Source organism: Thunnus albacares, chromosome 13 (genome assembly GCF_914725855.1).
Source record: "Thunnus albacares chromosome 13, fThuAlb1.1, whole genome shotgun sequence".
In the NCBI taxonomy this organism is placed as follows: domain Eukaryota; kingdom Metazoa; phylum Chordata; class Actinopteri; order Scombriformes; family Scombridae; genus Thunnus; species Thunnus albacares.
This window is the reverse complement of record NC_058118.1, coordinates 6,376,655-6,398,416: the sequence shown is the minus strand read 5'-3', so window position 1 is coordinate 6,398,416 and position 21,762 is coordinate 6,376,655. Positions and strand designations below refer to the sequence as shown.

General features: G+C 40.2%; 1 protein-coding gene across 2 annotated transcripts in view; it reads right to left on the bottom strand.

The window, feature by feature from the left end:
* camkk1a (calcium/calmodulin-dependent protein kinase kinase 1, alpha a) overlaps positions 1-21,762 on the bottom strand; it is a 62,395-nt gene that overhangs the window by 25,713 nt on the left and 14,920 nt on the right. The window contains exons 1-4 of one of the 2 annotated variants that reach the window (XM_044370059.1): positions 21,409-21,523; positions 14,240-14,684; positions 8,517-8,564; positions 6,510-6,563 (exon numbers count right to left, since the gene is read on the bottom strand). In XM_044370059.1, the coding sequence (XP_044225994.1) occupies positions 6,510-6,563; positions 8,517-8,564; positions 14,240-14,572 (435 nt within the window). In that variant the 5' untranslated portion in view covers positions 14,573-14,684; positions 21,409-21,523. Of the gene's footprint in view, positions 1-6,509; positions 6,564-8,516; positions 8,565-14,239; positions 14,685-21,408; positions 21,524-21,762 lie in introns of those variants that run through there. The other variant, XM_044370058.1, reaches the window with a different exon arrangement.

The following is a 21,762-nucleotide window of genomic DNA, read 5'->3' as shown; positions in this document are numbered from 1 at the left end:
ATAGAAAATCGCCACTACAGGCGCTACCGTTAAAGTGGACATATCATGAACATTTCCAGGTCCATTTTTTTATTCTGGGGCTATGCTGGAATATCTTTGCATGATTTACAGTTCAACAATTCTTTATTTATCTTACACTTGCTCTTTATGCAGCCACTCAGTTCAGCCTCTGCCTGAAACAGGCTGTTTTAGCAGCTTTGAAGGCTATGTAAACAAACCATGAAACAAACAATAGTAGTAGAATTTCACTTCTTTTTCCTATTCTTGACTCAAAATGGAAACTTCTCAAATACATCCATACATGTTCGAGCCTGAATCTGATCTGAAATCTGCGATTGGACAACCTGTGGAACAACCTTAGCAACAACCTTAGCAACAAAGGCTACAGGACAGATGGCCATTTGTGGGTGAACAATCTGACGTCATCATGAGGAGGAAGGAGAGGTAACGTTACAAACATTGTGTTCAGAGCAGACTGAAGCTCTGGCTTTTGACTTGCAGGATGCGTTTTACATCCATTCACCTCAAGTTTTGGAACTTTGACCATGTTTAACATCCAACATCATAACGGTATAAAATAACCAAAAAAAAAAACCATGATATGTCCCCTTTAAGACTTCACTTTCGGTAAATGTGGCAACAGCAGTGATTATTTGTGGTAACAGGAAGTGCAGTTTTATACTAACACTCGTTGAACGGCTAAAGTGAAACTGCTGTATCAATTTATAATGCAGCCAAACAAACTCACATTGTTTTCATGAAGAAGTCATTCAATAATCATTGCTGAGCATGGTGCCAGTAGTTTCCCAAATAACAGGAGGACACAGTAAGAAAAGTTAGTTATCTTGGTGAGGAGTTAATGGTGTGCAGCCTGTTGCCTTCAACTCTTCAACGCTTCATATTCAATACTCCCTGCAATATCTAAAACTGATACATTGTCAAAAAAAGCCAAAATGACATCTTTTGTTGTTTCGTTTTGTCATGATGAACAATTGCTGTCAGTGGTAACCTCAAGAAAAAAAATACATTGCGTTTCCTGTGACTGCTACAGCGTTTCACCAGTTGAATGCTTTCAGTGTGAACTAGCAGCAGCAATAACCACAGCTCTGATATGGCTGTAGGAGAGTGAACATTAAACTGTGAAGCTGATATCAATGAGATAAAATTGAATTTTTTACATTTTACATTACAAATAAAGTTACATACAATAACGCTGGATTACATGCATGCATTGTTTCCTGTGAGTCCCTTGCATGTAGGCAATTTGAATCCAATGCAGGATTGGTGGACTCTACTATAATGAAAACTACAACATAATGAGGTAATTACATAATGTACGTACACTGAGTGGCTATTGCTGAAAAAATAAACCATAAACATTATAAAAAACAGCAACTTGATTTCATGAAAATTATAGCTTTAAAGGTCTTTCTATTCCAGCTTATATTGTGATTTAGTGGACGATATTACCAAACTAATTTGGAATTAATCAATCTGATTGCAGCACAGTAAACCTGGGGTTTTTGGGGCCCCTGACAGTTTGGGGCTCTGGGACAGTTGCCCACTTTCTCCTGGAAGTGACTTGGAGAGACAGACACTCATTAAGCAAATGAAAGAGAAGTAAATATCCTGCTCCCTCTTCTCAGAGCAAATATCTGCTAATAATTACCTCTTTCAAGTCATCGCTCCACCAATTTGAAATGTGTTTAGTGAATGCTGCGTGCCATTAGGCTTACTTAAGCCCCCTAAGGCTGATAAACTGCATCATCACAATTGGATGCCTGACAATCAAGTGGTGAGCTTGGTAATAATATGACACAGGACGCCACAACAAACACGTACACAATTTAGAGACCTTTAGTAATCTGCTGATGCGTTGGACAATAAAAACATGGTTCCAGCACTTGCTTGGAAATGACTTTCATGGTAATGGATAACATTGGTAAGAATTAGTCAACATATTATCATCATATTTTATTTTTATCACAAGCTTGTCAAGTCAAAAAAAAAAAAAACTCAGTGTATTTCTGAGAAGAGGCAGAGAAAAACCAATTAATTAAATCTAGGGTAGGTAATGTACTTTAGGAGCATTTTTTGCTATATTTGTTGAAATCATCTGTACATACTGACAGTAGTCAATAAACCAAATGCTCTGACTATAAAAAGAAATGAATCCAGTATGTGTGGCTGGTGAAGGCCTAAAAGAAGTCTTTCCAATCATTTCATTTGGCCTGAATGAACTGACAGTTTGGAGGCCAGGCGAGCAGTGGGATACCGATGGACAGAAAGTGACGGGACTGCATGAATTGCAGAAGGAGAGAAGAAAAATACGAGAATATCAACAGAAAGCAGAGTGAAAAGCAACGTGCGATCATCAGACTATTGCCTGTAGTGCAGGGGAAACAGCACATAATCTTAACAACAACGGCAGAGCGAGAGACTTTCAATGGAAGTGAACTCGGTTCCCAGAAGTGAAAAGCAGTGAAAGATTTTTATGCATCATGGAGCTTGTCGCTCTAGGACTCAGTTTGGAGCTACGGGTCCAGGTCCGGCTCTCTGACAGACTGGTGACTGAGGTGGTTTTAGAGACAGACAATGAAAGAGACGCGACGTCACTAGATTTCAAGCAGGGAGATGGGACACACATTACTTTTGTGGTGGACTTCAAACAGATGAGAGATGGTCCTGTTTACCATTGACTGTTTGCTAAAGGTTGTGCCTTGAGAGGAAGTTGAGTGTGTGTGAGTGAGTGCAGTAGCACACACTGTTGAGCTGCGTGCATGTATGAAGCGTGTGCATATGCCCATGCTCATCTGGTGGGAGGGGCTTAGGACAGAGAGCAGAGGGGGCTTTTTTTTTTTTTTTTTTGCCTTTTCCAGAACACTACCTACCCCAGTTTCAAAAGCTACAGCTTAATATAAAAACAAAATAATCCCAAAACTGTCATTTCTTTTTCACAAACCTTCACTGCCTTGTTATATTTTTTTAAAATACAAACCCTCAAGGATTTTCAAGCCTATAGGAATCAAGTAAACACAGATGAACTACTGGAGCACATTGTCTCTGCTGTGCAGTATCTGTGTGTGTGTGTGTGTGTGTGTGTGTGTGTGTGTGTGTGTGTGTGTGTGTATGTGTGTGTGCTAAAGCTGTGGAGGCAAAAATCCAATCCGTTCTGTGTGAAACCAACTCAAATTGCCAGGAAACAGAATCACCCTACCATGCCGTCATTACTCATCTCCTCCTCTCTTGATTCCTGTCATTGTTATTTCAGATAAGTCTGTCATTTGAGCCAAGCTGCAATAACCCGCAGTCTGTCCCGGCAGCTAACATTTTCTATCAGTGGCAACAATCAGCATCAAATACGAGCACAACATCTCAGGCTTCAGACTGGATGATTCTAACAAAATAAAAACATCTTTAAGGCTCAATTTTCTCCTGGGTTCGTTTATACTGCAACACCATCTCCTAGAAAATAGGCCCATATACTACTAATATGTTCAAAAATTATGTTCAAAAATGTTTTTTTTACTCTAGTTTGGGAATTGCTAAATTTATTTACTGCATGCTACTTGTAGGAACGTGGTCACGGTTGATGGTGGGTGTAAAAAGCACAGGACTTTGAAGCCAGAGACCCGGGTTTGCATACTGTGTCTTTTGTGCGGTTTAAGCAACAAAAGCACTTTGATTAAAGGAGAACTCCAGCAATTTAGAATTGCATTTCCATTACATTGGGGCTTTCACAATCCCTAGTACGGGTCATAGTCCAAAAATGTTAGAACCTACTGTATGACTCCCATAATACAACTTGATAGCATCATTTGTTAGACCACCATATGTCTCCTAAATACCCACTTCTTTCAAACCCTGCACCTACAGTTTGTAACGCAGCCTTTCTCTTAACTATTTGAAGTTTTAAAACACAAGCTGAGATAACCCTGATGCCCTTTTAAGGTCGGGGAAAGTTTAGGTTAAATGTGAATAAAGTGAACACCATGTGTGTCATGCCTCAAAATTACTTACTCTTTCCCAACCTTAAGCAAGTGCTGTGAGTGATTAAACATAACTAGAAAAAAGTCTTTTTATGCTTTAATTGCTACAAAAAAATTGTCGATTAATTGAGTAGTCCAATGTCAGAAATTTTATTGGCAACTATTATGATAATCAATAAATTGTTTAAGCCATTTTTTAGGCAAAAATGTCTGTATTTTCTTAGTTCCAGCTTCTTCAATGTGAGGATTTGCTTGTTTTCTCTGTTTTATTTAATTGTAAACTGAATATCTTTGGGTTTCAGACTGTTGGTTGATCAAAATAAGACATCTGATGACATGCAATGGGCATTTTTCACTTTTTTCTGACATTTTATAGACCAAACCATTATTTGATTTATTGAGGAAATATCTGCAGATTTATTTATAATGAAAATTATTAGTTAGTTGAAGCCCTACAGTATATCAAGAGTGGAAATTGCAGGGAAAAAAATGAAATATGTTGCAGATATATTCAGTATCAACATTTTGTGACTTACCAGATATGTTAATTAATGTTTCCTCATTATGTTGATAAAACACAATCCCGGTGGAATTTCTTACAAAACACACATGCTGTTGCAAATTAGTAGTAGGCATATATAAATGTAACTTATTTTTGCAAGGGTGGAAAGGGGGGCAAATATACACAGTTTTGTTTTGTATCACTAGTGCAGTGCCCGTTTAAAAGTTCCTGTTCAGAATGGGCCGACTGCTTGTCCTCCAGCCACTACTTCAATGCATAGAAAAATGAATACAGTTGATTTGAGGTATGAATGAGTATATACACCAACAACATGAAAGAAACTAACATTCTGTTATACACAGATGATATAAATTATAAGTACACTAATAGTTATAATATAGTAATAATAATAATAGTAACAAATATTATTTTCTCATTTTAAGTAAAATAAGGGCTACATTTAAAAATCATATTACGCTCTTATATTGTTTATTTTCTGTGCCTTTGGTTCAGATTTGAGTATGTTTGCTCCAAAGATTTATGCTTTGTCTATAGCAGTGCTTCACACAAGACAACCTGGTTTTGAACTGCCCATGGGAAGTATTTCCTTCCTTTTTTTCCGTGTCCATAATTGTGTTTTGGGATCTGAGTGATTGCAAAACACAGGTGACCTACGACCAACCATGTACCTGAATGCCTCTTGTGTAGACACAACGTTGCATGTGATGCTGCTGATCTGCTAAACATGCATAACTACAGTCATTGTGTATTGGGCTCTGACCACTTCTAAAACATGGGTGACCTAAGCTCAGCAATGTACCTGTGTAGTCACTTGCTGCTGCTGATCTGCTAAATGTGCTGCTCTCACTCGTGTCGCACCTCATCTCTGGTCTCTCCCTGACATGCTTGAGTCGGCAGAGCCCTGAAGCTCTTCCCTGCCCCTGCGCAGAGCAGAGTGGCTCATTGATCAATGGTTTAAGTTTATTAATATCAAATGTATCACTGCACTCCCTTTGTTCCACAGTCATACACCCGCCAAGTGTGGAATCAATCAGACGAATGGTTCAAGAGATACGCAAAGGACATACATACAGATATACTGACAGAGATTCCTTCCTTTAGTAGTTAGAGGTTTATGTTTACATTTAATGTGGTAATCGCTGCATCGTGCATATCGCTGCATGTCTGAGCAGCTCTGCAGGTCGGCATTGTTTGAAGCTGCATGTCATTATTCCACTCTAGAAGGAAAGTTTAAATAACACTCCCTTGTTATAATATTTCAATCATCTTATAGGGCTCACATGTGTCCTTACATAAACTCCTGGTGTTTACCATTCTGGTATTCTATCGGCACATTTACAAGCTCTCATTTGAATATTGGACTGTGTTTAGCTCTGAGCTTCCACTGGCTCCAGTTCAAAAGTACATCTTAAACCCATCCGAAGTTGGCAGCTTAACTCTATGTGACTCATCCAAACACTTTCCATTGTTGTTACTGTACAGGACAGCTTAGTTATGTTAAAACATCCACCAGCTTACAGTTGGAGGGGCTGAGGTTGCTTTTACAGGAACAAATCACCTTGATGGAAACATCTAAAATGACCTCATCTCAGCAGGCAAGCTCATATCCAGATTCCCCCTCGTGAACAGACGTCAAAGCAGCTACGTGATACACAAAGCAACAGCAGTGCTGCTTTGAAGATAGATAAAGTCTTAGATGCACTTTTAAGTGGCAGTAGAAGCCACTTCAGTTTCCAGGTTTCTTCCAGGACAACTGATGCAATTGGAGTGGATGAAACTCACAGCTAGGCACTGAGGTGGAAGAGAAGGGGAAAAAAAAAAAAATCAATAGCACTGGGGAGATCATGTAGAGCTCTTCTGTCTAGATAATACAGGCTGAGCGGCTTGATGAAAGCTCAAAGGAGAAGTGTGGCTGTGTGGCAGAGGGACTGAATTTCAGCTGTAAATCAGAAAGAAACATCAAGTTGCTGAGATGTAAAATGAGCGCACTGACTTACATAGTGTTTGTCATCATCCTCGTTGTAGGCAAGTTTGACCACACCGTAGGAGCCCTGCAACACAACAATATTCATTTCAATGTTTTACCCAGATTTTGTTGGTCAGAGCATTAAAACAAAGTAGATCATCACAAAACTGGTTCTGACATTAAGAGCGATTCATCTAACATTCCTAGAGCGTCACTTTGAGAACAGACAGCAGCACAATACTGACAGAGTGTTTTGAAGACAGCACCGTTTTCATTCAAAAACAACATTTCTGTTTTTTGGCAACACACAATGGCTCCTCCCACACACACTGCCCCAGGATGTGTGTTCACCATCATAGTCTGTTTTTCCCTTGATTTATTCTCTGGTGAGTGCAAACCAGTAACATTGCATTGCAAGCTGATCAAACTGTTGTACTGTTTAGAACTGGAATTAAATAAAGTCAGTTATATAACTGTAGATGTCATGGAAAACAAAATTTGGATGGATGTCCTGGACATCCATAAATGACTCAGTATTTATTTGCTCTTAGAAGAAATGTTGCCTTGCGCAATTATTAGAAAGACATGGAGAGACAAAAATTCATTTAAGGGCTTTAGTCGACACACATACGAGTCTGAATCCTTCCAAATTTATGTGACAAAGTTTTACAAAATGTCACAACAAATGGCTCTGCTTTCAGATAAAAATCATCAAAATCATTTATGTATCCCATGCAGATAATTCTCTACACTGCTTTATGTTAACACCTTAGCATTCTTCTGTTGCATGTTTTTTTTGATAGACGAGGTTTGATTGCACCTTTTCATTTATGACCACAAAATTGAGTATCCGCCCATATATATATATCAATCTGATACTCCTTTCGTCCTCTTTAAATCCACAAAGGTGTTATTTAAGCCCTTTTTGGCATTAAATGATGTAGGATTACTTCCTTACAGAGTTTACCAGTTTTTTTTACATCCATTTATAGATTCCCCACGTTACCCACAAAACTGCTCATCTGCAAATGTCGCTTTTTTTTAAATGCAAAACTTGACAGTGTGCTGTCAGATTTCTGGAAAGTTTCTCTGTAAAGTTGAAAATATTGAAGCTTACTGCCCTTCGACACACTGCTGCAGACTTTGAATTTTACCACTTCACTTTTTATTTACCTCCTTACTTTTTATAATATTGAATCTGTGTTGTTGGCTGGTATCTAAACAATACCAACACTGTGAGGCATCTCTGTTTCGTTAGCCAGGCTAGCATTGTGGCGCTCGGTATGGCAATGTTGGCCTGTTTGTCAGCCGGTCTGTTCATCAGTTTGGTCCAGACTGAAATATCTCAATATTTATTGGATGGATTGTCATCATATTTTGTGCAAACATTCATGTCCACCCCAGGATGCAATCACCTTAATAATTACTTAACTTTTCCTTTAGCACCATCATCAGGTCAACGTTTGTCCAAATCAAATTACATTCCCATCAGCCTTAGCTGCACTTTGTGTTTTGTGCATGTTTGCATGCTAACATGCTAAGCTAAGATGGTGAAGATGATAAATATTACCTGCTAAAGGTCAGCATGTTAGCATTGTCATTGTTTGTATTTAACTTAAAGCACCACTGTGCTTCAGTGAGCCGCTAGCATGGCTGTCTTGTTTGATATTTAGTATGTATTTACATATTTCTAGAAAAGGAGACTTTGAGCAACTACAAAAGAAGAGATAAGATATGAAATAACATTACAGGACTGTTTTGAACTAGGAGTGAAGTGTGTAGAGCTAAAACTGACTCAGTGGGGGAACAGGTGGTGTTCACCTGAATGGTCCCAAATACAAACCTTGTGCGCATCATAAGATATCTCACTTGTAAAATTCTCACACATCTTTTAGTGTGCACATGTTGTGAATGATTTTGGTGTCTATTTTCCATTTAAGGCGTAAATTGAGCAAAGGGACAATCTTCATCTCTGAGTTGCTTCCCAAACCACTCGAAATTGAACGGAGGCAAATGGCAGAAAAGCCGACAAACTCACCTTTCCAATCTCACTCTTTAGCTTATACTGGTTCAACTGGATACAGTCCTGTGAGGGGGACAGAAAAGATGAAGACATGAACTACTAAACGTAAACATGATGAGCGCTTTCATCATCTAAAGCAAAGAGAAACAGGACCGTCTTCATTGCAGGAACAAAATGTTCCCAATGTGTGTGTGCATGTATGTGTGTTGAAAGTCATTTATTTCTGAGATGTAGGTAGCGATGCAGTCTGTAGTTTCTGTTTACTGTCTGCAAGTCCATTAGAGTGCTACTGCTTAAATGGCTGATTTGCAGTTCCATAGCAACCACTGCTACAGCACGGAGTCAGCCAGGGGCACAGCCGAGCAGAGCAGACCACAGCAGGACAGAGATGCAAGGGGAGGGGATGCGGATGGAGGAGGGGGGCAAGAGGAGAGTTTGGTGGTGGTGGGGAGCATTTCAGCATTTCACGGGGGTGGGTTGAGGGGGGAGGTGGGGTGTGCACGGACAGCAAAGTCAATGAGCAGTAAGTGAGCAGTGATATGAGTGTGAAAGAGAACGAGATGGAGCTGTGGAGAAAATGGATTGAAAGCGGTTCCCTCTTAACAGTTCTGTGTGTGTGTTTGTGTGTGGGGTGTGTGTGGGGGGGGTGGGGGGTAGGACTGAAAGTACAGCACCAACTCACAGTGGTAGGGCAGGACTTTACTCGCCATCAGGCAAGGTATTTTAGAAAATGTGGTATTATATATCAGGTTACATAACATGCTGGTTATGTAGCTTGTACTGAGCATTACTGTTGGTGCTGCAGGAGATGTGAGGATTGGAGGGTTATGCACTGTCGGGTATGATGGTGTGAAGTACTGTGGGCAGGGATTATGACAAAGGGTGAGAGATGGAAAGAATAGACGATGTGGATATGATAGGTGCAGTAAGCAGCACTACTTTGAAAAGGATTGCTTTGATTGGTCGTGGAGAGATAAAGAGAGGAAGAAAATAGGGCGGTGAAGGATAAAAGGGAAGGCAAATGAGGGGAACTCAAAGAAAAGAGCAGTAGGAGGGATTGTCTGAGAGGACTTCCATTGGGTTCACAGTTTGCTGGCACATGCTCAGTGAGCACTGCACTGCAGTTAATACTCTGTCAAGGCTGATGGATAAAGAGAGAAAGCAGAAAGCCTTAAATACATCTGCCACACACGCACACGTACGCACACACGAGTCCAACTCAAATGCTTTGCTCGGCCACAATAAATCTTTAGAGGGATTTTTTTGGTCACACTGTCACGTTTGGCTATTGCTCAGTATGCAACGCACACATCTCTCCTCTCTGTTTCCCTTCACATCTGTACACTCACTTTATCCTCTATTCTGTTCCAAACTCTCCACATCATTAGTCAACACCCAATCAATATCACTGCATGACAGATAGATCACTGCCACTGTGCCATTCAAAATCAATGTCTGTGCATTTGATTGTTATGATGAATTATGTGCATGCCTAATGTACCTGCCTGCCTGAGGAAGGATGTAATGAAAACTGAACTTGTGCTTGATAGTATTTAAAGCCTGGAAGTGTAAAATAATTTCCTCAAAACTTGTCATTTTAAAATGCATTTTGATAGAATGGTATAAAAGCTGTGGCAACATGATAGAATGGCAGTAGAGGAGGAAGACCACTGCCGTACTTGACAAGAATCAAGAAGAACCACATCATTTACTGTACTAATGTACTGTGAAGACGACTAGACGCTAACATTCAGTTTTGCTCAAGGACTGGCCAATATTACTCATTTTCATTCTTCTGCAACTTGTATTAATACACAGTTAGTCAGATATAACAAATACAGTATAATGTACAAGGCTGTCCAATTTTCAGAGGCAACTTACAAAAAAGACAGAGTTATATCTAAATGGAGCGAACAGGTAATAAAAGCTATTGATAAGTCATTAATGCAAGCTTTAATAGCAGACACTCACAGTTCACTATCAGTTCACTGGTATATCAATTTAGAGTATCATCATGATGGTTTCTATTCCTTACTAACAAAGCAAGGAAAGGATTTCAGGTTAATCCATTTTTGTGTAAGAGCCTGCAAAGGAGATGCAGGCTGTGAATGCAAAGTGGCTTTGAATACGAAAACAAACAGACTCATCAGTAAGGAGCTGTAAAAATCTATTTTGCAAAATTGCAGTGTGTCCTCAGCAAGTACAGCTCGATTAGTTAGTAAGGAAATGTTCTGGTTCTTGAATGAATTTAATTAGTACGTCTTGTTTCTAGGTCTGTGTGTAGCTGTCCCTTCATGTCCCTTCCCTTTCTTTTCCTGTCAGGCTGTGGGATTCTTCACGCTTGTCTGCGATGACTTCAATGTAGACGGTTTCTAAACTAGCACTATCAGAGGCTCAGACATTCACCAGGTGCTCTGATATAGTTTCCTCTGTATTTCATCAATGGTATCTCAGTATTTAATCTTTATTTGCCCACTCTCTGCACATCTGAGCACACTCTAATGAAGATTCTTATCTTGTGAGGCCCTTCACAATAATTCCTCCATTTATTTCCTTGAAGGTTCATGGTGAGATCTCTCAGTAAAGGTCTCAGGTTCATCATTTTCATTTGATTCCCTGTGATTAATGGCTATATATTTTAACTTGACTTGATATCTTGTTTTGACACAAATCTTTACAGTATGCTCTTGAGTACAAATGCAAACATTCAACCATTTATTTAGGTAGTTTTCTCTGGATTTTCTTAATCCTTAATTTAAACAACAAAACAGTGATTGTGTCATAAAATTAATCCCACACTCCATGGTAAGAGGAAATTATAGACCTTATGTGTACAAAATAGAGTGATGGACAATAACAAATGTGATGAGAAAGTCATGAGTGAGAACCCAAAGAGTCTCACAGAGAAAAGAAAATAGAGGCTTATGTGCTTTGGTACAACCATTTGTGACAGTGTTATGCTGTTATGGATAATATAATGTGAAAGAGGTCACACAGTATTTTCCTGCGCAGCCTAGTTCGTTTAGGGCTACCCAAATTGTCTGGGAAGGACAATTTTTTGTCTATAATGAGGGTGGGGACATAACCTTCCCATCGTGGTAACTGCTGCTATATTAAGTAACAGCGAAGAAAGTCCTGTGTACCTGCCTGGACTGCAAAGAGGAACAAACTGAAATTCTACCTAGACAAACAAAAAAATATGTCAGCTACGGCTAAAAAACCCTCACTGCTCATTGCCTGGTACAGTATGTATTCCTCTCAGGCCATAAAAATGTCAAATGTCAAGAAAAGTTGCTGTCTCCCTCTCTCTCTATCTCTCTGCAGTGTGTTAAACTGAAGATCCAATGAGAGCAGAGAAATACAAGCAACATGAGTCCTTTTTATGGCTCAGTGCAAGAGCTGAAACTCCATTTTCAGATAGGAAAGGACACAGTGACAGGTCTGCGACTCTGTGGCAGCAATCTGTTAAATTCAGAGGGGTTCCACATCCTGGCGGATGTCATGAATTTTTAATGTTCACTCTGAATTGGAAAAAGTCAGAGGCAAATGGAGATTTGGGAGTCACCCACAGCCACATAATATTGTTAGTTTTCATGGGTTAGCACAAATAGACAGTTTATTTTTCCATGTTTTCAGCTGCATATTTTCTATGTGATATTTATTTAATGACATATTTGACAGTCATTTATAAGCTATCTGCATCTTCCGCCACAGATATTGTCAATACCACTCTCATATCTGTATGCTAAATATGACGCCAATGTGCAAGTACCTTAAAGCGCCACAGACGGCTGCTAGATGCTGCCTCCAACTGACTCCCATTCAAAAAGTGTCATCTTCTCTCTAGAAAGTAAATCATTTTTTTTCAATGAGTCATTATGGTCTCAATTGCTAAATTAGGGCCCTCTAATAAGTGCTGGTGGTCCTTTTGGAAATTATTGCTCTGTTAATAAGATTTGAAGACTCTCTATTTCACAGTATACAGAGTTTTTAAATCTCACATCAGGCATAACATTCCAACACTGGTGGTTCGACCATTAATCGTGTGGCTCTTCTAGACTTTCCATGTGTTATAGGACCGAATGGATCAGATTCTGATAATAAAACGACTCATTTCACAGGGGTTGTGTGATGCTCAAAACAATTTATCCACCGTTTTACAGCCGCAACAGTAGGTTACAGCCAGTGGTGTACTGGCCATCAGGCATACTGGGACAAATCCCAGTGGGCCAGTGGACCGTCAAAACATATCCATTTTTACCAGCCTTCGCTGTGTGCCTGTCATTCAGGGTGCACATGAGAGCGTGCTGCATGCCTGTGTCAGGCAATCACAGCCGAGCACCCACGTTTACTCTTGCTGCCAGAACAGGAAGACAAAAGTCCTGCACTCCAGCTTTAAGTAGCTAACATTAGCCTAAGTGTGCAGAGCTTGGTGTTCTCAGTAAGCTAGGTTGGTTCTGAGGTAGCGGGACGTGTTTCCACAGCATGAAAGGCAACACCTTGCACTCTTTATCTGGAAGGTCCTGGCTCCAAACGGAAAAGATGGCACCTGAACATAAATTGCAACTCTGGGCTTCATACTGGCTCCAATACAAACCAACAGGTGATGTCACACCTCGCTATGTCCATCTTTATCTACAGGCCATGGAACAAACCAGATATAATTAATGAGCTTTGGAAGGTGGATTTTGTCACCTTCAGGAAGGCTAGCTGTTTCCAGTGTTTGTGCTAAGCTAAACTAAGCTAACGGTCTCTTGGCTATGTCTTCACATTTAGCATACAGACATGAAAGTGGTCTAACTTAAATATTTCCTAAAATGTACTAAACTATTCCTTTAAGGCGCCTCAGGCATGACTAACTAAATGCAAAAACTGCTTACCCCAAAACAACATTTTAGAGGATCTAAAAAGTTAATACTATACAAAGTAGATCACTTATACAATCATCACTTACACCCAAGTACTGTAAGGAAGCACAGTAAGCACCCAAGAGGCATCACATAGCTTTGATTGTTGTAATTGTTAAAATGTATCCTGAAATACTGATTCAACACCAAAGTGTATCAAGTTTTGATGTGCTGTGTGCATCACTGTGGGTTTGTCAGCTCAATCCGGTCTCCCTGAGACCCTGGGAAACAAGAGACGAAGCATAAACTACAGCATGTAAAATACAATAGGAATGCTATATCATACTTTAAATCACTTATACAAACAGATATGCATGCACAAGAATTGCTCCACATGATTACCGTGGCAAATCATTAACTACTCTCACACACTCTCCTCACTTCTTTTATTATGTATCCAGCAGCACAGAATGCATTTCATGTCTGTCTGCGGAACACAGTGCTCTGACATGTCATTACGACACAAATCTGCTCACAGTGCAGAGCATAGAGTATCATATAGCTGCACATCCCTGACAGAAGCTGGGATAATGATGCATTAACATAAATCCACTAATACAGAGGCATGTTTCTATGATATGTGCCAATTGGGGACTAATGTATACACTTTCTCATGCTTCCTTCTTCCTGTCATGTGCTCCACAGGCTTTCTGCTTTTCTTCCTTTGGTGATACTGCAGAGGTATTGAGCTAAATGCTACTTTTATCTAGATATGACAATTGCTCTCATAAGCAGAATGAAGCTGCTTTCCCTCGGTTTGTGTTTTACTCCCTGCTATGGTACCATCTGCATATCTGGAACGGGAATGTGTTTTCTTATATAAATCCTCACCTGAGAGTCTGATATAGACACACGTTTAGATTCCACTGTTGGCCTGCGAGCCACCCGAGGGGAGATGTGTGTGTATCCTCGTCCAGGGCCTGAGGACAGGTAAGTGCCTCTCTCCTGCAGCGACAACTTCCTCCCGGACAGGTGAGGCCGCATCGGATGAGTCCTCCTTGCCTGGGCCCCGTCCTGCTGAGCCCCGCCGTTCCTCATGCCGTTGGTAGCTGAACCGCCGGGGTCTTTTGTCGTCATGGCAGCCATGGTGTCTGTGAGACTGCTGGTCTGTTCGTCAGAGTCGGGGTTCAGCCTCTCACAGCCAGGGTCACTGCTCATAGCCATGGCAGGAGGGGAGGTGGGAGCGGTGCAGAAGGTGAGAGTAATGGACAGCACCCACAGGCATCAACGTGACCTGGGCCAGCCTGCGGTCGCAGTGTTCAGGACAACACCAGAGCTGGAAACAGAGAGGGAGTGAAGCTGTCAGCTCAGTCAGCCATAGTAGGAAGAGCTGAACTACATACAGATCTGAATAAATAAAGAAATCATTCTTAATGGTTATCTGCTTCAAACAAACATCAAAATTACATTGAAATCCATCTAATAGTTTTCAAAATATTTCACTGAAAACCACAAATGTTAATGTGTTGGGCAGAAAGGGGAAGACCACAGTCATTAGGACCCATTGTCTGGGAGCCGATGATATCTAGACTGTATAATGGATATTGTGATGCTAGACTTAATAACATGACATCATCTTGGTCGTCATATCCACATTACAAACAATTTTCTTCTTCAGAATGGTCTTGTGTCTAAAAGCTATTTGTCACACACAAAATGTCACTTTATAACAACGTATAGATATACTGTATACGATAAAAGATATTGGCAGTATTAGACTTTGTCAATACTGCCAATGTCAATTAATTAATACATTTTCTAATACATGTGAATTAAAACCTTTGACTTCTATTCCAGATATTCAGCTGGACACGTACTGCAGCAAGAGTACCTGTGAGACAGAAGTTTAATTAAGCAGTCAGATGAAAATGAAAATGTCATCTGTGTGTGTGTGTGTGTGTGTGTGTGTGTGTGTGTGTGTGTGTGTGTGTGTGTGTGTGTGTGTGTGTGTGTGTGTGTGTGTGTGTGGGTGGGTGGTCTGGTGGGTCAAATTACCTACAGTAGACATGTACTCATAAATTGAAATAAATGTCCCCCTGATAAAACCCAAATGCTACAAAGCTAATTATGCTGTATGCCTTTGGTCATGGCTCTCTGTGTTCCCATTAGATGCTTGTGGGTGGACTGGCACACAAAGAAAAGCACATATAAAACCAGTGAAAGTATTGTGTGTGTGTGTGTGTGTGTGTGTGTGTGTGTGTACATACTGTATGTGTGTGTACGATCCAGACATTTAGAAGGATTTGTTTATTGTGTTTTTCACCCTTTCATCTTTAGTGAAAATCAAGTCAGCAGCAGATTGCCATAGACAGTGAATATCAAAGCTCTGTAATACATCTGGTTCCGGTTTTGTTCTGCAGATAGAAGAACTCAGATATGCAAAGTGAGTCCAGCCGAGCCATCCGAGGAAAAGAGCACATAAACCCCCAATCCTCAAGCAATATCCAGCAGGAATCAAGAGGAATAAGTGTGATGGCTGTATTCATCCCGAAGGAGCCACCTGGGTCTGTATATGTGCCATGCAAAGACACAGACTGAAGAGAAACAATGGAGACGAATCAGTTCTGTGAGCAGACAAAAAGTGTTTAGTAAATGGGCCATGTTTTGCTATTCCTAAAGTGTGTCAACAAGGTCGAACTTCATATTCAAAAATAACTGTGTACCACTTTGTCCAGGCGGGTCACACTCATTCATGCATCTCACAGCCATGGCTCAATACTGACCGCAGTGTAGTCTATCATATTTTTGCCATGCTGGCAACATGGCTCTAGAGATGGCAATGTTGGTCAGTCGGTCTGCCCAGACTTTGATCCTCTTATTTAGAAAATATATAAATAAGAGTTGGATGGATTGCCATGAAATTTTGGAAAGACATTCATAGTCCCTAGAGGATACATCCTACTGACTTTGGTGATAATTATTTGGTGACATTACCTCTAGTGCCACCATGAGGTTCACATTTGTGCTTGTGAGTGAAATGTCTCAACAACTAGATGGCGTGCCATTAGGGCTGGTCAATATATCGATATTTTGTCGTGAAATCGTGATTCTGTTTGCAAAACTCATGACATTCCCATCAACCTTGGCTGCATGTTGTGTTTAGCATTAATTAGCTACTGTTTTCTTATCCTATATTTACCCTAAAATACAACCCCCCCTCCCAGGTGGCACAGTCATGCCACCTGTTACATTGATATTATAAGAAGTGGTAACCTTACATGCTGGTGTTCTGTTGACAAAAGTGTAGGTTTCATCCAAACTGTTTGAGTGCAAAAATATTCATGAATTCTCTATTCATATAGGTATAATTACATGACTGTCACACTGAGCTTTGTGCGTGTCAGGAGGCAGAGCCACCAGTTGCCCATGACACACACAACCCATCATCATTTGCCCATTTCTATTTGCATATTTCAGATGACTATTATTCAAACTATGTAAATTCTGAGCACAGCCTTTTAACTGTTAGCAGCACGGGGGAAATGCATGACTCCTGACCCATTTAAGAAAAACAAAAAAAGAATTGTCATATTTTGCTAATTCTTATCGCAACCAGTGATTATCTGTCTCTTGAAACGGCTTTCTCTCCACTGCAGCGCCATTCAGCCCGTTGAATGTGTGAGTAATATCCTGGTAGAACTGGGAGGTGGAGGAGTGGCAGGGGTCTGGTTATTAACTTCAGCTGCACTGAGACTTTTGTTTACAGAAGCCGGTAAAAACACATTTTCATTATGGCGCACTATAGCTTTTTATTAGGTTGAATATTTTTATTCACATGATCATTATTGTGTCAACTGCATCCATCTGCCTTGTCGAACGAATGTTTGAGATGAAATTAAACTCTTTTGCCCTCTCTGTGTTACACAGCTGTGACATATTGTGATTGACGCGTTGATAGAGCAAGCTGCGGTTCTGTTAAATGTCGTCCTATAAAAGCCGCAAAACATCATTTATGAGTCATAACATATTTTTTGAATTTCCTTAAAGATCTAGTCTTTTTTTTTACCGTATACTATTTCTCAATCAAGTGATGGAAAGGTGTGTCCAAACTTTTGACTGGTACTGTATGTTCTGGAGCTGAGGAGGAGCAGTAATGGTGATTTCATTTTAACCTTCATAAACAACACCCACCTTAATTTCCACAGCAGGATTGAACAACTCAATGATATTTACATTCTTTAGTTATCTTAACTTTCTGTCGATGTTCTCCAAAAAAAAAAAAAAAAATATATTAATTTTTATATATGTCGAATTTGCAATCATTCCAAATGTCTAATCTCCATATTGCTACAACATTACTTCAGGAAAAGTCCAAAATTTCCTGTTTTTAAAACGAAATTCTTATTATACAATAATAATTTGTTGAATTGCATGTTTTGTATCCCTGCGAACTTTTAAAGATGAAGTAACGCAAAGTGACAAGACGTGATAAAGTCTAGATGTGCAACTGCTCAGTATTTTGCTGTTAATGGAAGCTATTAAGATGCTTTCTCTCAACAAAATATGGTGCTGCGATGGCATATTTCAATATTTCAAGCCCATATAATTGTGCAATATCTTTCTTTAATTAGGTAAACAAACTGAGGGGAAAAGAAAATAGATAGATTAAACCAGCGAGAGCCTGAGAACCGCATCTGAATATGAAGTGTTTTCAATAGCTGCCATCTTTCAACTAGTTCAGATGCAAAGAAGCTTGGGCAGAGCCAATTACAGTAAGAAGAGAGAGTGGGTTGTCAAGGGTGAACAAATGAATCCATTTGGCTCCATTAGTAAACCGCTTTCACTCTTAACCTGGCTTCTATTTGTCTCTCCCATCATTTTGTTGTGTGCAGAGAGCAAACAGAGACGTCCAAGGACAAAATCAAAATGAGATCCTTTATTTGCTGGCAAGAAAGTTTTTTACCTACTCTGAGGTCTTTGACACATTTCAAAGAGCAGGCATCTATAGAATGTATTCAACAGAGTGCTGAAACTCTCCCAGTTTGACTAATACAAGCAGCTGACCTTGCAGACCTACTGTGATTAATGTTGCCTGAAAGACACACACACATAACGATAGTATACAAGGAGACGTCCAGAGCAGATTGCATGGCTGTATGTTGAAAGCTTATGTTAGGTTCTCTCTCCTTTGACGAGAGGCAGCGGTGAATTTCTTCATCGTTTTCTTTCTCTTAAAAACTACTGTAGTCACTGACTGTTAAATTACATATTTTAAACGAGGTGTACCTCCTTGTTTGACGTGTCAGACTCAAAGACAATCAGCTTTGATTGTTCACTGATTACAAAGATGTCAGTGGAAGTAAATCTGCATTGCAATGATGTTAAAGCAAAACTGATTTTTTTTCTGCGCTTGCATAATATATGAAAAAAACTTGAAAGATGCAAAGCACCATTTTGTATGTGATGCTCTACATGTTAAGATCAGAGGAATGTGCTCATATGATTGTAGTGACAAACCTGATGTGGAACAAAGCTCATACTGATGGACAACATACGGTGGCCACATGCCTCTGTGCAAGAACAAGTAACCTCCTCTAGAGACTAGTGTGGAGACATACGGCCACCAGCTGACTTTGATCTTTTATGAATGTGTGCAATTATTTCAGGATTTAGAGACCAAAACAAGGTTTACCATCAGTTAATACAGTAGTTCAACAAACCCTGTATAAAAGGAAACAAGGATGCATTGGTAATCATTCAGTGATTGTGACAACATACATTGAAAGATAGTGAAACTGTAAGAAGTAATGTCTCTTGCATTTATTTTTGCTATTTGTCTGTGAGAAATCAAACTATGTGTCTCTGAATTTCGTGTAAAATGTGTGTGGAACATAAAGACTAACACACAGACCTGGAAAACAAACTGCTAAATAATCTAATCAAATGTCAGCTGATCAAAAGAGAAGTAATAGGCTATTTCTTATCTCAGGGTTGAAAGTATGAGCTGGATCTTTGAGCTTTGATCCTTCCTGCAAATGCAGGGACGTGTGAATGTTTACAGTCCAACACATGCTGACGCATCGCGGTCATAATCAAAAGTATAGCTCCACTGTTCACAGCATGACAAAAAAAAACACCCAAAGCTGATGAAGGACAAATGTTAGTCTAATTGAAGTGCACTGTAATCAAATTATCATCATCTGTACTATGAAATTAACTAAATAGACTATATAAGCACATTAGTGTCACAGTTTGACCAAAATAGATTTTTAAGGGAGACAGCAGCAGCCGATATAAATGCCACAAATGCAAAGCTTGTCTAGAATTGTGACCATTTAAATGTCTGGCCAACTGTAAAATAACAAGGGTTCAGTCTTTATACAATCAAGCATAATAAAACTCTCGATTTATATAATTCATTTAGGAAGTGAGCATCTTGTTAAAATACAATAAAGATAACACAACCTTACAGCGGGGTTTTACACACTACAGACACAACTGGCTCTTATCAGATATTTCATAAAAAAAAGCCAAAATCATTCCAAACTAATACATCAGTCTAAAGCTTCTTAATATCAAATCAGAGCTCATATACTACAGAGGGGTTTCCTTCCTGCAGCTCCACACTCCCCGGGCCCACAGGTTGATCAGGCCTTCTCTCCAGTCGCCTTCTCCTGTCACATTTCATCTTACTCAAACGAAGGATAGGTCACATTTACTGCTGAGGGGGGAAAAAACAGCGGTGAGGGAAAGCTGGAAAGCCCAGCGGGAACATCAACTGGCTGTTCCTGATGGATGATAGAGGCAGCCTAGGGAACAGCTTGCATTTGCATGGCTTTTGTGCGCATGCACACACATACACACACACACACACACCTGCCCACACAAACACGCCCACACACACTTGATTTTGTTTTTTGAATAAGGATTAAGGGAGACATTTCATCCCCCTGCGCGCACGCACACACACACACACACACACACACACAAGAATTAGCTTTTCCCATGTTCCTCCTGTTGTGGTAGCAAACAGTTGGCAGTGATTATGCCTCATCATCCTTGACTGAGTGAGCCTCATTCATATGGATCAGAGTGTACAGCTTCTTAAGAGCCTCTGGAAACAGTGAGGGAGCATAGTAATCAGCTATCAACTGTGATCAGGGGAAACTCTCAACACTTTGAACGTTGATGAATATATCTGATGTCAAAGATAACTTATTCTTAGAGGCAACAACAGACGAAGGGTGAAACATCAGTATCTTAAATGCCTCATCAGAGTCAGTGATATTCACTGTATCACACCAGCAGAGCTGAAAGCAGCACCAAGAGCACAACAGTGATTTCTAGACTTAGACTGAGATTTGTCTTTCAACAAAGTGAAAAGAATCTCTGGTGAGGTTTACATTCAAACTTAGAAAACACTCTCACTGGAATAAATTAAGCTCAATTAAAATAGTTTCTTTTGGTGTAAAAACATTCATGTTTTAATGAAAATTTAGCTGTGATTAGTGTGTGTTAAACATACTTAAATCAAAAACTACTGCAACAGTTTATGTATCAAGCACCAAAAGAAAAAACCTGGCTCACACAAAAAACTGACAGCACAGGATGTTCAAATCTGTCAACAAAACCACCTCCACAAAATCTTGCTTTAAACACAGAAGACCAAACACCATAACTGCAATGCTTTCCAGTAGCAAACACTTCCTTCCCTGCGTTCACCTGACACACACTAATCCCTGGAACTCTTTAATTCAATCCGCGGGATTAGCAGCCAGCTGTACGAGACACAACTAGCTGTAACCATAAACCTGTTAAACAAATACTTGTATCGTCAATCAATGTGACCTGATGGAGAAAGCAGGCAGCAGTGCCCCCCAGGCAAGACACCGCACACAGAGTCCATGAGCAGCGATCAATCTGACTGGACAGACAGACACTCTGGGACAACCCCAACCGAGTCCAGGGCCACCCTCGGGCACTAATAAACCCAGGATTACACAGGATGTAAGAGTGCTAACTGGCAAGTTGGATGAGCCAATTATTTCTCCTCTACTCACACTGACAATGAGTGTGCTGCTTCCAGCATGGCTGACCTTCCTGGAATCCTAGAAATGTCGCCTGACAATGGTCCCTCTAACAAGGACAGACCAGCCCAGGATCGCCCCCTCACCAGACGAAGGACAGATGAATACTGATCTGCAGATTTGTGTTGGAGAGGACTCTATATATTTCCAGGTGGGGCAGGGCCTGGATGGTGGCTCCACCCTCTGTCCTTGTGACACCGCTGTCCGGTGGCTGGACCTGCTACTGGTGATCATCTATTTTTAGAAAGGGGTTAGTAACCCTGGGCTGTGGAGGTAGTCCAGCAGAGATAGCCAGAAGGGTTGGAAGAGAATACAAAGCTTTAAATA